Consider the following 23,225-nt stretch of genomic DNA (forward strand, 5'->3'; position numbering starts at 1 on the left):
CAAACGCACCAAAAAAACACCCTTAAGTTCTTATTGCACTCACAAAGGTAATAGTACTGAAGTTAGAAGTGATCTACTGAGTGTTTCCCTGTGCTCCTTCTTGATTTCACAGGAAGGACAAAGCCACCAGAAAGAAATGAAAAATAAAAGATATACACCTCCACTTTTGAAATACTGATGTATCTAAAGCCGATACATATTCATGGACATACAAGAATAATAGAAATTTAAATGAACTTGCTTTACAAAACAAAGCAACTGAAGCTTTATTTCTCTGTATAGAAAGATGAGTATCCAAGTGCATTCTTCTTAAGCTAAGGAAAACGAAAAGTCATGCAGCCCTTGCAAGAAATGAGTCCTAAGGTGGTATGTGCATACACACACACATATATGCACATATATACATATATATATGCACATACATACACAGACAGAAAACTTCCCTCTTTCATAAATGATTCTTCTGAACACACTTGAAGTCAGTTAAGAAAGCAAAACTAATGACTACTTTTTGTAGGAGAATATTTTACCACATTTTTTTCAGAACAATAGCAAAATCATTGCATGAGCCACCACATTGCTTGCATCAGTTCAACAAAAGCAAGGAACAAAACTTGAGCAGATCTGGAAATCAGACTCCTTATGCAGAATAAGCACAATGAAAGGATACAGAACATATGAAAGGCATTTTCTTCAAAAATTTATCAGCGTTCTGCAACATCACGTGTCATATGGCTTTTGTATGGAGGCAATAGTTAAGAGAATTTTCCCAGCCACTGTCAAGTACTGACTGTATTTAAGTACAGCAATGCAAGAACAAACAAGTTCAAATGTAGTATACCATATTACTTTATGTAATACAGCATCAAAATTCATTTTGCTAAGGCTACAAAGGACAGATTTACAGTGATATGAGGTACCAGCATTTATGGTCAGAAAAGTAAAGACAGAAAAGAATTATATAGCATTGTCATCAGACATTTTTCTCTTTTTCCCCACTTTTTCCCTTGGATTTTTTTTTTTTTTCTTTTGTCTCCCTTTTTTAAACAAAATACATGTCATGATGATCACATGCTTTAAGCTTATGTTCATTTATTTATATATGTATATATATATTATTTGTAGGGGCAATTGAGAGAGAGTCACAAATAAGGAAAGGACACTAAGGTTTTAATAAGGGCAACAAAAAAAAAATGTTTTCACCAGAATAGATTCACATTACAGTACACCAATATTGACAGCATTCTCTTTTGTCTATTTTTGGTACATAAGATGGAATCTCTCTACATAACCTTATAAGGCTTCAGTAACTAAAAAGTAAAAAACCTATTAGTTTACAATTTATTTAAAAATTCTCAAAGACACAGCAAGTTCTAAACTTTAGTAGTGCTACCCATACACAACCATTCGGTTTAAGAACCCATTAAAAGAGAGTGTCCTTTCAAGGGAGCTTGCAACAGCAGAGTTGTGCAACATGGATGTCTCTTACTACAAGAAAAAAATTACACATGGCACATTCTCATTCATATTTTGCAATGTAAAAAGTTACAAACATACCTAGTCAAATAAATAATAATAAAAAAAAAGAATCTGAAATGTGTTTGTTAGGTATCCTAGCATCACTACGCTGAATAATGGAAACTTTCACTCACAGACTATTTACATGTTAATACCCAGGTGAGGGTACACAATGCTACAAAACTCATAAAACAAAGGGTAAACTTGAAATGTTCTCCATAATAAAAGTCTAGCAGCATGACTATATCTAATGCTGTTTTTTTCTTGACTGTTTTTGGAAGTTTGTTTTAATCTATGTCTTCATCCAGTTCATAATTGTCTTTTTCATAAATATCTTTTACTAAAAGAACCCGTACAAGCATATTTTCCAAAGTGTTGCGGTCCAGTGAGGTGGAAGTGTACCAGACAGAACTATCTGACGAGACAGAGCATTCTGGCTGCAAATAGAACATGTCCGTCCTCTGATTCAGATTCTGTGGGCTACAACAGAGAAAAATAAGGGGAATTAGGATAACAGTTTGACAGGATAAATTAATACATTAATATTTCTCATACTCATATGTTAACAAAACTCTGCTTTTACCTTCACCTGCTACAAAGTGGAGACTGCTATGGAGAAGTGCTATGTCATCCACAGAGCTGTGCAGCCAGCCAGTCCTGCACCTCAGGACAGCCCAAAGCGGATGCCTAGGTGTATGGGAAGTGCTGAATCACAGCCTGAACCTCTGATTGATCACCTGAGGCGAGCACTGAGTCAGCCAGAGGAGCACAGGTGAAGGCAATTCAGCTGAGCTGCCGGAAGGGGTGAAGCCTGACTCCACCTCTCCTAGACCTATTTAAGAGCTGACTGCCAGTGCAAAAGGATCTCTCCTAGAAATCCCTCCTCTGGAGTTTTGCGGCAAGCTCAGGATGTGGTTAAGCTTTCTGTCCTCTTTTTGTTACTATAATCTGCTTTGTCAAACTCTCTTGTTTATTTCATAATTATAGCATCTTTGTATTCATTGACTATACACTAGGACTGAGCAAGAGTATATGAGGCTGAAGATTCTTCCAGTTTTGCAAAGCTTTACAACTGTAGGACTTGCTAAAACAGAAAATATTTTCTGTTTCTGAAGACAGAGATTGGGCTTTCCTTGTAACCAAGGATGGTAGTTCTGAGCTGCATGGTAGTGCAACAAGAAGCTAAAGCTGCTTCTCCTCCTCCTATTTACTAAGGAATCTCTAAGTCTTAAAATCCCTTAATTCTCAACCTGTTATATCTTGCAGTTCCATATACTTGCTAAATCCAACTCAGGTGTATCTTCTAACCCACTAACAAATACTTTCATTTTGCCCATTCGGGCAGTAAAATATTTTTTCAATCCTGCATACAAGTACTCACTCATGCTGTCTCTTCCATGAATACTGTGGACTTCAGAAATCAACTGTAAGTCATGTTACTTTGGTAAAGCTATCAAGGTCATCTACCCAGATTGGATAAATATACAGGTGTTGCTTTTCACCCACTTGAGTAAATTTCGGTTTCTTCTGCTCTTATATAAGTCAGATTGTTAGATTAGAAACCAGACTATGATGTTTTATTATATTCTAATAGTTAAACTATATTCAACTCTTTCCTATGTTTTGGACAAGCCAGTAAAACAACCAATGATGTATTGCTTTCAGCTGTGAATGAGAGGACTTGCGCATTTCAGCTGCAACTGTCTGCTGGTTGGCACATGTACTTCAAACAGCTGGCATTACCTCAAACTTTACAATATAAGTTCATATATACAACACATTTTAAAGTATTAAATACTTTAACAATTTATTTCAAACACGCAATGTACACATTGCAGAAGTGGAACCAGGAGAAACAGTCTGCTGCTCTAGGCAGCAGTAGTGACCAGCACCTGTAGGAAAGTGGGACTAGCTGACGAAGTCTGCAATTTTTGACAACTTTAAGGTAAAAATCAACTTATCTGCACTATGTTTCAAACCCTAACAGCGTTCAAAATAAAAATTAATTTATGGTAAGCTCAAGTCATGGCAAATAGTGGTATGATTTTGATACGTTGGCTAAACAACCCTGTGAACAGCAGCAAATATGCAGCTCTGCTTTCCATTTTCATACAGAAATTTGAGAACAGGGTTCAAGACTTCTGAAAAAAATTATTAGTTTCACAAACACAAGGTCAAATCTCCCACTACCTTTACATTTTTGTTGCCCTTTTTATGTTTAAAAAAGTTTTGCTACTTAGATACATCAATTATATATTTTATGTGCAGCCCAAGTAAATTCCTCTTCACTCAAAGTGACTTAGGGAAACCAAAAGGTTGCTCTCTCATTGTCTACACCATTCTTCACTTTTAAGAGTAAGATATTACTTCCCAATACTGGTTGGATCTTACACTTCATTTGATCTACCGTGCTGCATACACAATGTAATTTTTCTTCTATCACTTGCCTATATTCCACTTACACTTACATAGATTAAATCTCCATTAAAATCAGTTGATGCATTGGCTGCTCAATATTGACAAAAAATATTTAAGAAGAATATTTCCCAAGAAATCCTGTTCTCCCACACTTACAAAAAAACTCAGTAACTAAATTATTTTTTTGCAAGATCTTCCTAAATTTTCTTCTTAATGTATTAATACATTGTTAAATGCATTAATCTCTAAACCAATAGGAAGGAAACGAGCTATTTCTAAATGCAGAGTTAATTATGATTATATTTTTTCTTCTGCAAAATACTTCTAGATATGTTGTCAAATTAGGTACCTCAAAAGTATCTACCTTTCACATTTGTGATGACTTAACATGAAGAAAATCTTTTTCATACAATCAGAGAATTAAGGTTGGAAAAAAAACTTCTAAGATCATCCACGTCCAACTGTTCACCAACCAGTAATGTTGCCCACTAGATCATGACCCTAAGTACTACGTCTACCCTTTCCTTAAACACCTCCAGGGACAGTGATGCCACCACCTGCCTGAGCAGCCTGTGCCAATGCTTCACCACTCTTTCTGGTGAAGAGAAAAAAAGTGTTTCTAATATCCAACCTGAACCTCCCCTTGTGCAACTTAACCTCCCGTTCTATCACTGTTTGCCAGGAGAAGAGGCCAACCCCCACCTCGCCACAACTTCCTTTCAGGCAGTTGTAGAGAATGCTATGTTCCCCCCTGACCCTCCTCTTCTCCAGACTGAGCATTCCCCACTTCCTCAGCCACTCCTCATAAGACTTGTGCTCCAGACCCTTCACAGCTTCATTGCCATTCTTTGGACATGTTCCAGGGACCAAATTTTCTCAACAAAACTCTTACTGAAGAGATACAGATGTCACAAACAGCGTTCTAGTAGCAAAACCTACCAGATTCCTTGCTAGTAATTCTTAATTGGTAATTCTCTGCAGAATGCTTGGGAATTTTGTGTAAGAAATCATTCCCAAATAAAGCCCTTGACAGTATTTTGTCTGCTTCCACACTTTGTGCAGGTGTCCAGTTACAAGACTGGAGATTTCAGTGCTTTCATTTAAGAGATATTTTTCAGAAGAATTCAATACGTTCCCTTTGCTTGAGAATATTTAATGCGTCATCAAAACACTTCCTTTTTGTACCAGGTCTTCCGTAGAACTCTTCCTTTTTACCCTATGTCATACATACCTTTTAGACAGATAGCACTCGAACAGTTTCACAGGGCATCTAGTTGGATCAGATGTGTTTTCAATTTGTTCAAATACAGGTTCATCATCTTCATGTTTCCTTTTCCCAGTAGTAATTTTATCTTTAAGAAGAAAACCAACAACATCTAAGCCATAACAAAGTTATTTCACATTTTTCAGTAAATATCCCAGAGCAGACTGACTATAATTCAACCTAAGTACTGCAACACAGTCAAGTCATCACATCTACATTTATCTATGCACTGGAAATGTAACCCATAGCCACATCAGAGTCTCAGCGCGTAGCATGAGACCAGAGGGCTGAAGGGGATCATTTAATGCAGAGACACTGCGTTCCCAACAATACGCTCCCATTAAAGACCCAAGAGCCAAGAACTGAACTTCACGTAACAGCAGACCTCTGGCTCCTGGCAAGCTGCCCAGATGTCCCTCAGATGAGTGAAACGTGGATGTTCCTGCAATACTTATTTTGGAACTGTCATAGTACCTTCACTATCAGCTCTGCACAGGGAAGACACCTGATATCGAAGACAAGCTTTGCTTTCCATTGTTAGAGGATTTTTTTTCCACTGTCTGAAAACAGTGCCAAAAGAAAGTCTTAAGTGCTGTTCCACTGTTTTCAGACCAAAATACTTGGTGTTAAAGTAGAACAGAGTATTTAGAAGAGCAACCGGCGAATGTGATCCTAGCTGTTTAATCCTCCATAGATAATCCTCTTCCACTCGAGAGAATATTGATCCTTCAGAAAAAGAAATTAGAGAAAGCATAATGGATTAGCCTATAATCTGTCCAGGTGTAATAATAATAGAGTTTCTGTTTGCTGTAAAATGTTCTTGACAGAAGCCTCTCACAAGCATATTTAATCATATGCCTATAACCCCTCAAAACCACCCGGTAAAGACACTGGAACCCACAGTTTCAGGAAAAAACAGACAATGGGAGATTTGCAATTTCATACATAACATACTTCTTACATGCAATTCCCTCACATTATTACATAAAAGCAAATGTTCAAGGGCCAATCTCTCAGTCCCTTCACAAAAAGCATATTTTTGAGTTTTCTTTATTCTGCTCAGGCAAGGCCTCTGCATAGGTACACCTTCTTTGTTACTGCTCATGGCTACCTCATTTGGAAAGAACTTCCAGGCCATGTGGATGCCCATAAACAGAGCCCTCCTAAGCTATACAGATAAAAGACAATGTCAAGTAGAGAGAAGAAGGGCTGGTAAGGAAGAGCCCTCACTCACAAGAAGTTTATGACAGAAATGGAAGAATGGATTCTATTGTTTAGTGCCAAAATGGATCTGCTGGGAAAAATTTTCTAGTATACCACGCTTCTGTTTTCTCTATTGACAACACTCCTGAGCAAAACATTCCAAGCAGACACTTCTCCCAGTCCAAGTAAGACTTAATATGTAGCTCACCAGTCCAGCATTGGCCTGGCTCATTCCCATTGGAGACTCAGATGTGCAAAAATAAACTCAGCTCAGGCAAAAACAAGTCAAAAAACAGCCATTTCTACTGATTTTCTCTCCTCTTGAAGATCAGAAGTCAATTTCAAATAAACAGGTGGTGCCAAAAGCAACTCTTGCTAAGTGGATTACCAAGAAAAAATATATTTATAGATGCAGTCTTAATTGAACTCTTACATGAAATCTTTATGATGTTTAATCAATTACTACCACAACATATAAAATATTTCTATATAGCTACATGCTTAAGAAAATAAAGCTACTAAGAGTTGAAAAACATACATGACCAAAAAGAAAATTACCATCTGGAAGAATGCTTGGTTGCCAACTTCTAAGGATTTTATTTAATTCTTGTTCAAATGTCTGGTAGATTGGATCAATAAATATGTTGTCTTTTCGATTACTTCCGTATAAATACTACAGAAAAAAAGTAACAGACAATATTTAAACATCACATGAGAACAAATTCTGTGCTACAGTGTTGTTTTTCAGCACAATCCTACTAAAAGCAGTATTTGAAAATACAGTGAAATCCTGCCACGTATTGGAAAAGGTTTTCACTCCAATGCTGTAAATTTCTAACTAGATGTGAATCACAGATTAATTACAATCTAACAATTCTCTTTAAAATATTCTTGTACCCAACACTGTATCAGTGAATGAGGAGTCATTTAAATATACATGTATATATTAATTTATCTTTTCCTACAGCTATGTCACCAAAGAAAAGAAACATATAGCAAGAAACTGCCATTTATACATGAAGTCTGGTCAACGACAAAAGCATCTCCAACAAGTCTGAACAAAAATCCAATCCCTTGTATTTGTGGTAACGATATCCAGCAGTGCAAGAAAAACAACAGGTTGATGTGAGGCACCTGCCTACTGTGCAGTCTGTTTACCCTCACCTTCCTGACCTTACACAACAACAACAAACCTTCCCAAACCAGGAATTAATGGTGGAGGGCTACAGTAGTATTTGATGTTATCCTCTCTGGAGACATTTCTAAGAAATGGAGGATTGGCTTCTTAACATTTCCACTTCAGTGTTATCTCTGAGTGAACAAGCCTGTTAGTGAGCACAATAAAAATGACAGACACAAGAAAACGTGCTCAGTTGTGGAAATGGCATCTATTTCTGTGCACGTACTGGAAATAACATCACACAGCACTCATTTTTACTGAACGGTTCAGCACATCTTGATTTTCCTATCTTTGCACTTCAGTTTTAAAAAAAGGAAAATTAATTAATACATTTCCAAGAAGCTTCCAGCACATCTTCATTGGGATGGGGAGCAGGCAGCACATCTCCCAGCACATTCAAACACCCGACAAGCCCTACCGGCCTGAATTTTCCCAAATCACCCTCGTAATTACTCTCATTATTAAATTATGCACTATTGTTTCATCAGTATTTTCCTGAGCATACTGAGATATAGATTGAGGGACGAAGGAAAAAGTGAACAGCTGAAGAACCTTCAACTCCCCCTCTCCCAGTGCACCCAGATCAATTTTCTTCCACTGCTGCAGACATGACAGACCCTCTCCCTCAGTGCCATGTGCAAAAAATCAGCCTGTGCTGGAACAAAGAAGGAAGGCCACAATGCAGCAGGGCTGCCAGGCAGGGTAATGCCTTGCTCTAGAGGAACCCTTTCCACTCAATGCTCCTCTCATAATGCAACAACATTTATTTTAGGCGTGAGGTCTTTCAGGAATAGTTCTTTTGGTTTACCAAAACCATTACTGAACGAACTCTGGCTGCAAGTAGAATAATTTCAGCTTCAAATGACCCTGAACTGAACATGGCTACTGGCTTCATTCAGGGACTGTTTTGCTGTAAAAAGTTTTTTTCGCGCTTCATTTAAGTAAAGCAATTCTTGTACAAAATCATAAAGACATCTTTGAACTTGAAGGACTCCTGAGCTCTAAACCATGGCACACGCAGGAGGAAACACCCCAGCTTGAGCCAGGGCTTCACCATTGAGAATGAGTGCAGTCTGATGCAGGAGAGAGCTCTTTTTCAAGTCCACATCTTCCACATTCCATTCCTTTGATTCTTTTGATTTCCTTCTATTTCTTTGACTTACTCATAAGTAAAATATCACTGGTCTTGGCATCATTTGATCTCTGAGCCCCTTTTGAGTTAAACAGAGCCAAAACCCTTCATACAGCAACTGGCAATTTATCCCATTTTCAGGAGTATCTACATGGGGGCTGTCAGATGGTAAGAAGGGGTAGGAAAACAGTGGAAGGCAATGAAGGTTTGTTGCAAAAACTACACCACATTTAGTGTACCACTAGCTTGTTTCAATCTCTTTCTAAAGACATACAATTTGCCCTTAGCACATGCGAGCTGGCTGCAGTCCTTGACAGATCACATGCTTACATGTTTCTGCTCCTCTTGCCTCTGTGAAATACAAACTCATCAGAACAGGGAAAATCTTCCTACCAGCCTGAATGCCAGGGCCACGAGTGGGCCATCAACAGGCAATGAAATGAGGCCAATAACACCACCTGAATTAAATACCAGACACTAAATACAAGCAATATTTAAAATAACATGAGTACAAGTTCTTCCTTTAATGTTTCAGTTGTATGGGTGTGTTAAAGGTCCTTATATTTACACTGTACCACACACTCTGGTTCTGATGCAGTGAAAAATCAAATTTTATGTACCATTAGTTTTCAAGATAGACAAAATACACAGTGTCAAAGGCATGAAGACAAAGGTGAAAGGAAAAAAAATGCTATTAGTTAAGTTCCATTTTCTAAACACAGAGCTCTCTGTTTATCAGCTCACTAAGACTGTTTTCAGTTCCAAAGAAAGGTACAGAGACAGTAGATCATGCGAGTGCAGTGGCAGAAAGCTAGCTGGATTGAAACATGCTTTGTAGCAACACTGACTAAAATGCCAATGGATGCTCACTTCTCATATTTCAACCATGTGGGAAAAATAACAGCTAACTCCTTAATTTTGTATATTAATACAGAAAAGTTATTGGAAGTACTATTTCTTTTCAAAAAGATTTTCATTAAAAGCAGAGCAGAGTAGTTTGTGAACATCTGGCTTTTCACATCCCATGCATTTTTTTGTCTTTTAAATTAAACAAAATTTTCCATTTCTCAGTTCTGAATATGGTTTATTTTATCTATGACTTTCCTTATGTACCAAAAATTAAAACATCCTCTGCTTAAAAGATAAACTAAAGAAAAGCTTTTTAAAATATCTAATGCTACTGCCTTCACATGCATCTAAACTGACTCCCTTTTGCTTTGAAATATGGAAGAATTGCAATTTGATGGAGCTGGGGAATGGAAGGCAACAAATACAGCACAGTTTCCTACATTCTGGAAAAGAAAACTGTCTGTCCCCTGTTTTCAGTAAAATAAGACTTTCAAAACAACACTTTAAATAGCTTGTTTCCACTATCTGCTAAGTAACAGAGTCAGTAAAACCTTTATATCTCACTCCTCATTTCATTCTTCTCTTATGTCAGCACAATCAAAACGAAGCACAGCATGGAAAACATCATTACAGACTACAAATGCCTTGCTTTAACCCAATGAGAAGCTTAAAATTGTAACAGCTTATTTACACCAGCTTATATTTCAGTTTTCAAAATGGGCCTGTAAACTCATCTACTATACAGATTTCTACAGTGTGATTTATACAGCAGCCTGAGTTCCAGACCATAGCAATTATATTAACAATATCTCCTAGCCTCCTCTCAAATAAATTTGCATTATCTCCATTCTCCATAGAGCCAAATCAGCAGCTCCGCTTCCCATCTCTACAGCCTCTACTAACCTCCTGAATCCCAAGACACAGATAATAGATGCTGTCAGGTGCATAGTTCTCTCCATTAGGCCTTCGAATTTCATTGACAAAATGGGCCAACCCATAGTTTAACTCAGCTGAAGTATGTGATAATAGATCTTCCTTTAATTTCACAGACTTTGCTGTAAAATAAAGAAAAAATGCTACATTATACAACAGTATTATTACACAGTGGGGGTGGGATGGGGTATTTTTGGACTGGAGTGGGGGAAACTGGTTTGACGTCCTCTACACTAACCAATGAATGAGTTGAAATGTATGTAATAAGTAGTTCAAATGTTAGGTCTGCACTAAAATAAACAAGCCTACCAGAATAAAGTCCAATTAACCAAACACAGAACCCACTGCAGAACTTGGATTCATGCACAGCTGAGGATGACGCAGAGACAGGCAGTAGCCCAAGATACTGAAGTGAACGGAGTGGCAGAGGGAGATCTTCAGGAGAAACACAGCTTCCAAAGATCCAACAGCATAACACAACGGCGCTAAGACACACGTGGGAGCTGAAGGAGAGCAAAAGTAGCAGCAGTCCCTCTTTTTCCCCTCAACGTAAATAACTCCACATACAGAGGAGCTTTGCAGAAAGAGTAGCAAACCCCACAGGAGTGGAAGCAGCACTATGCCAGATCTCCAAAGCCACTTAATGCCAGACTCTGATGAAGAACTCTTCATCCTACTAAAAGTAGGGTGCCTCTCCCTTGCAATTTAGAAGCCCAGAAAAAGTGCAAACTCCGAGAAGGGTTAGAATACAAGGAAAATCAGGATGCAAACAAAAAAATATATTAAAATAGTCATGAGAAGTCAGAAGAGCTAGAAAAGCTTTGTCCTGGCTTGCACTAGACATAGAAGTCCCAGTGTGTTGAGTACAGAAAATTCTTTCAGGGAAAAAAAGAGCATGGCAACTCTGAGGTGAAATAATCCTTGTTATTGTGGGAACTATTTCTAATTTCTACTAGAAATTCCAGCTCAAAATCAGACAAGATCAACAACTCTCACTACCAAATAAAAAAATGGATGCCAGATTTTTGGAAATACTTACTTGATTTCAGTTCCTCTAATTCTGGAAGCTCTTCGTCTAAATGCCGAGACTTTACCCAGTGCTTCCAAGCATTCACACCATACGTGTATTTGAATGGAAAACTACACTCTGAGTTTTCAGAGCTATCATCATGTGATTGGTACTCTGACACTGCTCTCCTCTTCACTCCCTGCCATTAAAACAAAGTTCTTAATGCAACTTCAAGGCACATTCATTCTTATTACGTTTTAGTATCAGCTTTGTGTTGTACACCAGGAACTCTGTATTTCCTGTTAGTTTTCATTCTAAATGAAAGAATATGGCTTATTTGTTTGCAATGTCTAAAACCAAGATTTTTGACTGAAACTCTGGAGAAATTACAATCAAATGAAAAGAGACTTTTAAAAACATTTTATACAGCAGGTGGTATAGCTCCATTATAAGCTACAGTGACACCAACATTCTGCTATTTCCCTCTGAAATGAAACAGAGTTTTGTTCCGTGTAGAAAGTAGACAACCAGAACTGAGAGCACAGGAAGTAAATAAATTACAGTGGGTAAAACACATGGCAATAGTTCTACCACTGTGTGTCCTCTATAGCAAAAATGGGATCAGAATTTAGAAACTGCACTCCTATTAAAGCCAACAGTTAACTGCAGCAGACACAGGACTTAATTATTTTAAGTATATTATAGTATAGTATAATATATACTATACTATAATATACTTAATATATTAAGTCCTAATTAAGTATTAGTATAATATATAAGTATATATATTACAACAAGGAAGACTGGAAACCAGGTACTGGTAAGCAACTAAACATTTTAGAGCAATAAGAGAACCAAAAAAACCCGACATATTTTTGCCCACTGAAAATTTGTGACATATTAATAGCTTGATATCATTACCTTCTTTTTTGAACGAGGCCTTGGCTGTTCCTCATATTCTTCTCCAAAAACAGGAGGCAATAAAAACTCATTTTCTGTATCAAGCTCTTCAGTTGCTGAAAATACATTAAAAAAAACCAACTTATTTTTAATCTCCTTTTGAATAATACTGGTTTGAAAAAACATTATATCAGAGTGCATTAATGCAAAAGTTCTACACAAAAGCACACACATGAAATGTTGATGACAACTGGATTCTGACAAGAGGGAATAAATGTATTTGTATCTTGAAGGTAAGGCAAAACTATCAGAGAGCTTTTTCTACATATGTTGCAAAGAATGCAGTGCTGAACATCTTCAAAAACCATCTCACATCACTAAGTCAGCATCTCTTCTCCCAGATCCTTACGCAATTATTCCTGCCTGCGCAGGCTTTGATATGAAGATGTTTAAGTGGTTATCTACAGCACAAGGAGACTTTCAACAGCAGATACAGAAGCCAGCCAGGGAAGGTATGAGTTATCCACCCAAGAGAAGCTATGTCAAGGGAGGTTCTAACCATACCTGAGAATTTTTTTGGACCTCAGATTGGTTAGGATACAATGAAGACTATTTGCCTGCATTACGTCAAGAGCAGTAGAAACAGCCAAGAAGGGTTTCAAAGTAGGGATTTTCATATTTTCAAATATTATCTTTTTCAAATACATCACATAATGTCTATTTCATAATATTTCACAATGTTTATTAAAATGATAGAAAAAATACCTCTTGGAAAGTCTATTTCAATATCGAGGTCAGGTTCATATGGAACATCTGGCAAGCTTGTCTGTGCCTCCGTTTCCGAATTTAGTAGATTGGGCTCAGCTATCACACCTGTAAATAAAATTAAATTAAATTTAAAAGGAAAAATTCTTGTACTTCAACTAATGTGGATTAGTAAAAAACGGGCAGATACAGAGAATTTGATCTTAGTGGTTCTAAAACTGCTTTTTCTGCTCATCACCATCCTTGTTTTTGTTTTTAGGATATCAGATTTACTTCTTCAACCTGATTTCCTTAAACAAAAAAGATACTAGCTCATCTCTCCTTCACTAAGATGAATTTCAGTGTACAGAAAATCAAATACCAAATAATCTGAATCACGTCAACCAATCACAGAATACAAATTAGCTTGAAAAACACAGCTATTTTTCCACATGATTTTGCCAGCAACAGAATGGACTTCTAAGTCTGTGAAACAGATCCTACAAAAGCAAATACAGAAGGCAGGCTGATGGAAAACAAAAGCGTGACCTCTTTACAACTTCTGGCAAGGATAGATTTCCTCAATTCTCTGAAAAAAGCAGGCATACAACTACTTTGACAATGCTGACAAGCAGAGTTGGGAAAGAGGGACAAAGAGATGTGTGCTCTGCAAAAACAGTATTATAGGATATGCAGGGCTTTTTTTTTTTTTTAACTTTAGCTGTAAAATTGTTCCAGAGAGAGTTCTCTCTTTTTAGGTGAGCTTCTAAAATTAGAAAAGTATTCCAACATCACAACCTCAGTGATGTATCAGCTGATGTATTACTATCTTAAAGGGAATGACAAACGAAGACAAGGATTAATAAAGAGCCAGAGCAGCACTAGGTAATCTGGTTTTGTTGACCACAGTTCCACTTGTGAAATACATATTCCTCTAAGTTTTAGCAGCCCATGTGCAAACTAAAATGTGCCTAATAAAGTATTACCATAAAGAGACTAGGTCCCTGTTGTGTTCAGAGAAAGCTGTGTTCACACTTCTAAGAGTATGGAAAACACTTCTCCTAACGTTTTGACTGTGCTTCTAGAAGGAAGAGTGGTCTGGCTATGGCTTGTTTTGAGTTACACTGAGGAGAAAATGTGTGACAAGCAAGGAGTATGTTGCTGTTTTAAAAACAAAGCTATGGGTACAGCACGTCTGAGTCACACCGCAGACTTCAGAAAGTTTTCTGTATTTTAACTTTGCTAAAATGCTCTAAAACCACTTAAACAATTAGGATTTCAACTTAATATAAGAGTTCAGTAATAGCATTGTTGTACAGAAAGAATCTTCCCTAACATCAGAAAGTACTTCTTCCTATTCACACACATCCCAGCACTCCAAAGAGCCAAAGACATGGTAACTAACTCACTGGCCACATCAGAAACTTCTGCTTTTCCCTCATGTTCAGGCACCATCCCTGACAAGGTCAGTAGCTCCGTCTCCAGAGGATTTGAGGGAACTTTCCCCCTCAGGTCTTCTATTGCTGCAAAGATTTTCTCAGTGCTGTCCAGAGTAGTGGGCAAGAAAATGGGAACTGGCACCTGTGTAGACACAGAGGAGAGAGAATTACAAAAGAAATAATAGCTGCAGCAAAGAGTCAACTGCAATCAATACAGGAACACTAACTCTACACTCCTGTTTTAGAAGAGGGTTAAAACAAACTAACAACAAATCACTTCACTGTGAACTCAAAGAACTGATGACAGGTTAAATGATTCAAACTGGAAGGGAGAGCAGTAAAAGACATATAAGAAATACAACAAAATAAAGTGCACATAGTAAAAGCAAAAAGGATTTTGGAGCTCTCCACCTCAATGTGACTGCAACACCAGACTAACAATCTGGACAACTCAACATCCTGTTCTAGACTTGTTTATGTAATATGGAACTTTGGGAATTTAAGGTTTCTTTCTACTGTTTGGATAAGATTTGGTATGTAAATGATAAAAAATCAACTTAAGAGTTACTTTCTCAGCGCAAGATTCTTTTCCTATTTTTCTTCCTTTATCCTGCTCTGCCAACCCCCTCTAACACAGTTTATCCATTACAAACAAGAACGAACCTTCTTGTTTAATGCTTATACAGAAAACAAAAGCATCACCCAGAATTTTCCCAAACAAGTTCAGCAGCAGGAGATTTTTACACTCAAAGAAGGTAGAGGATAGATCCTAAAGAGCAATCAGGAAATTATGTGCCACTGGCAGATTTCAGATTCTAATTCAATAAGCAGTGCAGTGGTATCCTTGCAGTCGTTCAGATGGAGAACGAGAACAGTCAGCAATACAAAACAGTCCCCTGCATGCATGTGAATGGTCACCAGCATAAACACAGGGCTGAAGTCTCACTTACAGGAACAGGAATGGAAGTAGGAACAGGAACAGTTTGGCTATACATGTTCATAGGCACCGGGACGTAGATGGGTACAGGAATAGGCACTGGGACATACTCTTTTTTCCAATCATCTTCTATTAAAAGAAAAAAGAAAAAGGTAAATACTACAAAAACTTAGGTGTATTTTACACCTGCAGGTTAGGTGAAAAAAATCACGTATTTGCAATATCTTTCAATAAAATAACAGTTAGAAAGATGCCTGCAATGATGAAATTGGTGGTTCGAGCACAATTCAGGACTCACCTGTCTGACAGGATTTTGTCTGCATATGAGGTTTACAAAATGTGGCTTTCGTCATTGTCAAAGGCTTGCACAGAACAGCCTTGTTCTTCATCTCCCTGTTAGGGGTTGGGGAAGGCGGTGGTGCTGACCCCTGCGGACGAGCAAATAAGAGAACACGTCGTTGTTGCACTACGCTGATTTCAACACGAAAGTATTTTAATTTAATGTATCAGTTGACACTCTCCATGCACAAGATACTAAAGAGAAAGCTCACAGCAGTCAGCAGCACTATGTTTCTTTCTTTAATTGCAAGCTATTCTGCATTCTAGCAATGAGCTGCCACTACCAGCAGTGTCATACGGTCGTGTTTTGCTTAGTCTAGACTAGCATTTCAATTCCCAGCATTCCAATTCACAACCTCTGCCACTCTTTTTTTTAATTCCTTGTCTACATGAAAGTACAACTTAAACTATTTTATAAGTTAATAATAACTTTAGCTGCAAAAATGATTCACTATAAATAGCAAAACAAACTTTTGGCTCAAGGTCTGATTTCCTTAGGAAGGCCACAATCCAAAATCACCTACCAAAAAACCCCAGTATTTCTAAATAAAACATTGCTACACTCTTTACTACCCAATGGACGAACGGTGAGCTCCCCCTGCTGCCTCCACAACAGCATCAACATATTTGGAAACAGCACATAACGCTCAAATGGTGTTCTTACAGTCAACAGGCAAAAATATGTTGCTCCAAATACATTTTTTGACCACCAGTACCAAGCCTGCCACTTTCATTTGATCATACACATTAAGACTAGCCTCACATGTTCTCACACGGAAAGAACGTGAAGTCACAGGAATGGCAGGCAGCAGACCTTCTTAACTGTGAACAAATCACTGAATCACAAATAGTTTTTATCTGATGGTCCATCATTTTTTTTAAAGATATTAATTTCATTGGAAGGTATTAAATCTGAAATACTTTTTTAACATGATGGTTTAACATGCTATTAAATATGTCTCCAGTTACCCAAGCAATCTTATTTTGTGTTTTTCGTTAACATTATAAAATGCCACCAAAATACTTTCACTTAAGTCTAAGATTTAGCTTACAGCCTGTTTTCAGGTGAGAAATTTTTCCACTGAGAAGTAGCAGCTATTGAGATCTTCTGCGTGAGAAAACAAAGCCAAGTTTTAACAAAATACACTAAGCTTAACGTTCAAAATTATTACTAATAATGAGATTAGGAAGAAATTCTTTACTGTAAGGTGTGGTGATGCACTGGAACAGGTTGCCCAGTGAGATTGTGAATTCCCCTCCCTGGAGGCATTCAAGGCCAGGCTGGATGGGGCTGTGAGCAACCTGGTCTACAGGGAGGTGTCCCTGCCTGTAGCAGGGGTTGGAACCAGATGATCTTAAAGGTCCCTTCCAACTGAAACCATTCTATAATTCTGTATTTATGACAAGCTGACAAAAACTGATGGACTCCAAAGGAAGGCTGCTGCTCCACTTAGCCCTCCTCCTGCAAGGAGCTCACACTTCCCCTCTCTGCCACCAATCTGACCCTGTGCACCTGTACCTAACCATTCTGCTCTCTAGAACTATAGTTTAAGAACTGAAGCTTTGTTTTCATCCTTTCAAAGCTGCATCACAACCTTTATATTCCAACTGGCCAAGGAAATTCTCTTCCCTTTCTACACTCAATAAGCATATCTCAGTCTAAAGAAAGGAGGTACACACACGGTTTGTGAACTAGCTTCTAAGCAATGTGTTCGTGCGGACAGACAAAATACATGGCTACTGATTCCTTTCTCCAAAAGATGTTGAAAAGAACATATGAACATTTAAAAAGTTAATTTCAGCTATCAATGTAACAAAGACTAACAAAGCCCAGTTATCAGTATCATTTTAAGATACTAATTTGTGGCATTTTCAATAGCATCACTTGAAGCCATCAGTGCCTCCATTTCAAATGCATCTAATTAGCTTAAATACACATATAACATAGATGTACTTACTGTTATTTTTGTTCGGGGAGTTTGACAGCCCTGATCTAAAAACGCAAGAAAACATTTTTTAGATTTCTTCTCCCTCTTTCAGTATGAGAACAAATACCAACATGTATCACTGGAGTACCATTAATTGAACAGTGCTGCTCAGCACTGTATGGCAGGTGAGGACTGAGCTTAACACTTCGCACTCAGGCATACTTCTCACCACTCCAGCACTTATCCTTACACAAAGCCAAAAGTCTAATCAATGCTACAGTCAGCTGCTAGCAAAACTTGATTCAGAAAGCAAATTCTAAAATAATCAAATATGAAAACAGCCATACAAATAAGCCGTGATAACCAAATGAGAAGTTGATTTACTTGCATGCTGACATGCTATTTAGATTCCATATAAACACACGTTCTGCTCCCACCAGAAAACTAAAGGCACCTATTGCCAACAAAACAAAAAAGCAACACATCGCCCATGCCTGGACACTTTCATTTTGTTTTGTTTATAATTGCATTTATTTCCTTTTAATTCCAGGTGTGTATATCTACTATCCGTGACCAAAATATGCTTTAAAGAGAAATGTTCCCACAGAGCAACTAATAACAAACTGGAACACAATAAGAGTGGAAAACACTTGGCATTCCCATGACCAGAATGATGCATAACCTAAAGAGGTTTGCTTTTTATAAAAAGTCATTATAAAAGAGTTTGATTGCAGACAACATCTCAACTCTCAAAAGAGCAACAAAATAAAGGTTAAGAAATACAGAGCAGATCAGTAAGTTATGCCTTATGATCACATAAAAAAGGCGGTCTCTAATGCAAGCAAGTTTGTTACATCGAATAAATAACTTTTCAATCTTTGGTTTAAAACACCAAAGTATTTTGTTTCCATTGAGCAGCCACAAGGCAGCACTTACCATATTGTAAGTTCTCCGGTCCTTTTTGGGTTGCCAGATTTGGTTCATTTTGCTGACAGTAGAAACGGAGCAAACAGTGCTGATCACAAAAGTGTTTCATTTCTCCACGCCACTGCACTTTCTCTCTGAGAGTTCCTTGTGACTTACAACAGTCACACCGTGCAGCCTTAATGCAAACAAAAAAAAAAAAAAAAGATTTGGACATTTGAAAAAAAGACTTGTAAAAAAATCACATTTACTTTTTGAAAGCTGATGTTTTTAGAAGTACTAAAGCACTGTTACTGCTACACAGTTAACTCTCACTTGTGTAGGCCCACAATATTTACACGACCCTCCAGCCTGTGTAGACCAACACACTCGTCACTTCACTTTCAACTGTTCCCTGGGGCTTAATGCCTAGAGTGAGTATGCTGGTTCCACTTACACATTAACTCCTTAAAAACCGTTCATTTCTATACATTCAGAAGAAAAGTAAAAATTGTACATGCTTGCTTTCATTAATTCCACTGAAACATTCTGCAAACTGAGATCCCTGACAACTTGCTTGATCCCATGACACATGCTGTCTGTCCCTTACCCCCCCAGAGTTTTGTGGCATTTTTTTGTTGTTCTGTTTATGACTTAAACATAGGATAGGACTAGAGGACTAGGACTAAATAAGACTAGAGGGAATGGCCTCAAATTGCTCCAGGGGAGATTCAGGCTGGATGTTAGGAAATACTACTTTTCTGAAACTGTGTTCGTCTGCATTCCTAACTAAATATTGAAGAAATGCATGCTGCACCAGCCTGGAGGATGACTTCATGAGGTATCACTAATAAAGACGTTCTTCTATTTAATTGGTTCCACTGATTTAATCAGTCATGATATAATCTATCTGGACAGCACTAGCCCCATTGTCAGATCTTCAACAAGAAAGGTTTGTTTGCAATTATTCCTCCCCTTCATATTTGCTTTCAATCTCCATCCCAAAGTGGTCTTTAAAACTAAGTGGAAAAAAAATAAATGCTTTATGGATGCTTAGGAATCCAAAATAATTCAATCTAATTGTATAGCCAGGAGAGGAGGAGGGAAATTATGATTGTATGCAACACAAAACATTAGTATGTAAAACCATAGACAACACTGGAGTTAGGCATATGGCTCTGATGGCTAAAAAAGTGGTCTAACCGTAGTTCTCTCAACTCCAAATGAGTATCAACAGGCCAAGAGCTTCACATTTAAAAACTAATTAAATCTGAATTCCTTCTCTGTACTTGACCAGTTCTGCCCCATTTTCTGGCAGTGCAGGAAATTCAGGTCTCAATTGTCATTTTCAAATATTTAAAATGAAAAATGAGAAACTTGTTTCTAACAGTATAAGAAGATTCAAGTATATTATATATATATAATACACTTTTTAACATGTTTATTTGAAGGAAATACGTATGTTTTAATCTGTCTGGCAGCAATTCAAACAAATAAAGCAATGAAAGGCGCCTCTGGAAGGGGAGATGGCACTTTTCCCTTTCTGTGGTGCAGGCACCAGCAGTAGTGCTCATGCACCTACTTGGTACAGGGTCAGAGACCTACAACACCCCATTCCTCCCTCACTTTGTTACATTTGTCACTTTGACTTTCTGCTGATGCTGAGCAGCAGAACTTTGCAGCGTAAGTTGTTCTCAGAAGGACAAAAGAGCAAGTAAACTGCACTCATGGAAGTGAGTGGAGAGTGTAAAGTGTTGCCAGAATATCCTAGGTTTATCAATTAGGGAAATGAATTTGCACCTTTAGTGCAAATGCAACTTTCCAAAGCCACCACAAAGCTGAAATACTGGTGGGAAAAAAATAAAATCATATAATTCTCTGTTTTGTTTTTTTTTTTTTTTTAAATTTAATATTTCAAGCCCATCAAACAGTGATCATTAAGAATGACTGCTGACCCACATATGGAAAAGTCCACTTATCCTGAGCTGCTGCACACAGCTTCACTCACAAAGCACCACTTCTCTGTTCTCTCTGTCCTACAAAGAAAAAAAGGTGCTAAATAATGTAAAATGCAGGATCTACTTGTAGCTTGTAGCTACTAATGGTTTTCTTCCCCTCCTTTTTTTGCTCTTTCATTCAAGTTTTTGAATAAGCCAATTACTGTCTCTCCTTGGCTGCAACCATGGTATTTAGCTTCAACACAGCAAATCACCATTCCTTAGCAAGCCCAATATTCCTCAGTGAGGACATTTTAGTTCTCATCTCTACATTTAGTATGATAATTCTAAATATTTACATAATGATTTCTGTAGTCAATATTATGAACTTCTCCATGCACTGAATTTTCCTATACTACTTGCTTACTCTGCCAACTTCTTTGACTACGAAATTACTGAAAGGAAAACTGAATTCAGGATGTTCTGCTTTCTTCCTTCCTCACCCTTTCTATTTCTTTTCATTTAGAACACCGACAACTATACGTGAATTGAAACTCCCAAAATGCCTGCTTTCAAGTCCTTCTTTCTGTGCTCTATCCACACTTAACTCCTTCTCCACTTATGTCTGGTTTTTGGTCCAATTCTTTCCCCAGGTCTGACTTCAACAAGTTCAAATTACCAGCACCAATCTAAAAATGTATAAATCAAAACTGTTTGCCCCAAAGTTGGTTCAAAATCTAACTTCTTACATGTAGAGCTCTTTTATTCTTCAGTGCCCCATTCCCAATGTTCTCCAGTGATATGGACTGATACTCATTTGACATTATCTTAGCTGTCTATTTTGAGCTACTTTGGTTCAATCTACATTAAGCAAGAAGCAAGAGGAGTTTCCAGAGAGTGACTGACTATAAGAGAAAGCAGATCAAGTGATCTAAAAGTGTACCTCATTGGAATTGAGATGCCTAACTATACAACAGCTTAATTTGGACAGGAGAAATTCCACAAGGTTGCCTTGTTGCCTTTACCATTCAGATTAATACCTGCTGTAGTATTTCAAATCTTACAATGGTTGCCAATTATGGTATCTGCAGCTCACTAGCTATACTAATTTTGCTTGTGCCTCAGACTGTGGCTCCCCACTTTCACATTAGTCTCAGGTATAGACATCTGACCTCTACTGAATATGCAATTATTACCAAACACGTTCAAGTCCAATCACTATTCCACTGTAGACCCGAATGATCTACATTTGGATTTCAGCTGTGGTACTTTCAGCAAAACTTCACAACATAAATTACAAGAAACAGACTTCTGCACTTCTCTGCATACAGAATGTTCTTTTTCAAGATACTTTCAGTTCTCTAGTATGAGAAACAACAAATGACCAATATCATCATCAAACAGGCTAAAATATTTATACTGACATCTGAAAGAATGACAGAAATTATCATCCTAATGCAATTTGAGTTGACAAGAGAATCTCTAATAACAATGGGAGCTAACTCAGGACACCAGAAGTTTTAATTCTATTCTTAGAAGTGCACTGTATGCCATACTACAGAAACTTCCTCAGAATTTGGCACCAACTGAAAATTTCAGCTGTCATTCACCGGATGGTGATGGCTGAACTCTTCTTCAACATTTCAGTCACTCAATATTAAGTTTGAAGATTACTTCTAGGTAAGTCTGATGCGCTTCTACCACTGATAACTTTTTCTCGCCTTCTGTGATGAGAACTTTGGTGCTTGGGGAAGCTCTCGCATAACTAATTAAATATTTTCAAATGTTAAGATGTTTTCCAGATAATTATGTGAGAAAAATGTGTCCAGGAAAAAAAAGTAGACAAATAAGATGGAGACAAACACTTGTTTAATGAACACAGTGCTGATGTTAAAATATTACTAGGCTGTTACTACTTATTTCTCTTCACATACACATTTATTGCAACTCCAAAATAACACTAAACATCGCATAAATGAGACAAAGCTCACACACAGATATCTATTCTTTTAAGAAGTTAACAGACAGAACAGCAAATGAAGTATAAGCTGAGGGAGGGATTCATATCTCATCTGTCTTCCTGTATTTTAATCATTATTTATTTATGGCTAGGCAAGAATGTTCACTAACCATGCACTGGAACATCAACACGTCTGGAGTGACTGTTATAAAAGAGGTGAAAGTTACCCACAAGAATGTAAAGGAAAAAAGGACAATTCTAGCAAAATACACATACCAAAGCCTATTACAGGTCTTCTTTGTGTAGTAAATTCCAAACTCTTATAATCAGAACTGAATTAGGCAAAGACTAAGAAGTATTTGAAAATATAAAAATAAAAACATTGACCAACAGTTCCACTAGCAAGCACAAGAACATGTAACACTTCAGTATACTCTAGAGTTCCAAAAGTTAACTGTGCTTAAATTACCTTTCCAGGGCATGTCTGATTTTCCTGTACCAAAGTACCAACAGCATTTCTAAAGCATGCTTTTATGGGCCAATTAAATTACTGCTTTATCCCACAGATCTGAAGAATAATTTGAAGTGTTTTCAAAAATCTGAATCACAGTACAAACTTCCATATAAGTTTA

The 23,225-nt window shown here is 37.5% G+C and overlaps 1 protein-coding gene across 11 annotated transcripts in view; it reads right to left on the minus strand.

Annotated features, from left to right (window-relative positions):
* Positions 1-241: 241 nt before the first annotated feature.
* The window catches only part of ZMYM2 (zinc finger MYM-type containing 2), an 89,001-nt gene continuing 66,017 nt past the window's right edge, over positions 242-23,225 (minus strand). For all 11 annotated transcript variants that reach the window (XM_042838992.1, XM_042838991.1, XM_042838990.1 and 8 more), the window contains 13 exons: positions 18,730-18,895; positions 17,824-17,858; positions 15,825-15,954; positions 15,540-15,655; positions 14,560-14,731; positions 13,172-13,279; positions 12,428-12,522; positions 11,537-11,705; positions 10,468-10,619; positions 6,962-7,076; positions 5,675-5,926; positions 5,168-5,288; positions 242-1,998 (listed from right to left, as the gene is read on the minus strand). In XM_042838992.1, coding sequence (XP_042694926.1) covers positions 1,806-1,998; positions 5,168-5,288; positions 5,675-5,926; positions 6,962-7,076; positions 10,468-10,619; positions 11,537-11,705; positions 12,428-12,522; positions 13,172-13,279; positions 14,560-14,731; positions 15,540-15,655; positions 15,825-15,954; positions 17,824-17,858; positions 18,730-18,895 — 1,824 coding nt within the window. In that variant the 3' untranslated portion in view covers positions 242-1,805. The remainder of the gene's footprint in view (positions 1,999-5,167; positions 5,289-5,674; positions 5,927-6,961; positions 7,077-10,467; positions 10,620-11,536; positions 11,706-12,427; positions 12,523-13,171; positions 13,280-14,559; positions 14,732-15,539; positions 15,656-15,824; positions 15,955-17,823; positions 17,859-18,729; positions 18,896-23,225) is intronic.

This window comes from Centrocercus urophasianus, unplaced genomic scaffold (assembly GCF_019232065.1).
Source record: "Centrocercus urophasianus isolate 14NV4802_14NV808 unplaced genomic scaffold, USGS_Curo_1.0 seq_9, whole genome shotgun sequence".
NCBI classification, from domain to species: Eukaryota; Metazoa; Chordata; class Aves; order Galliformes; family Phasianidae; genus Centrocercus; species Centrocercus urophasianus.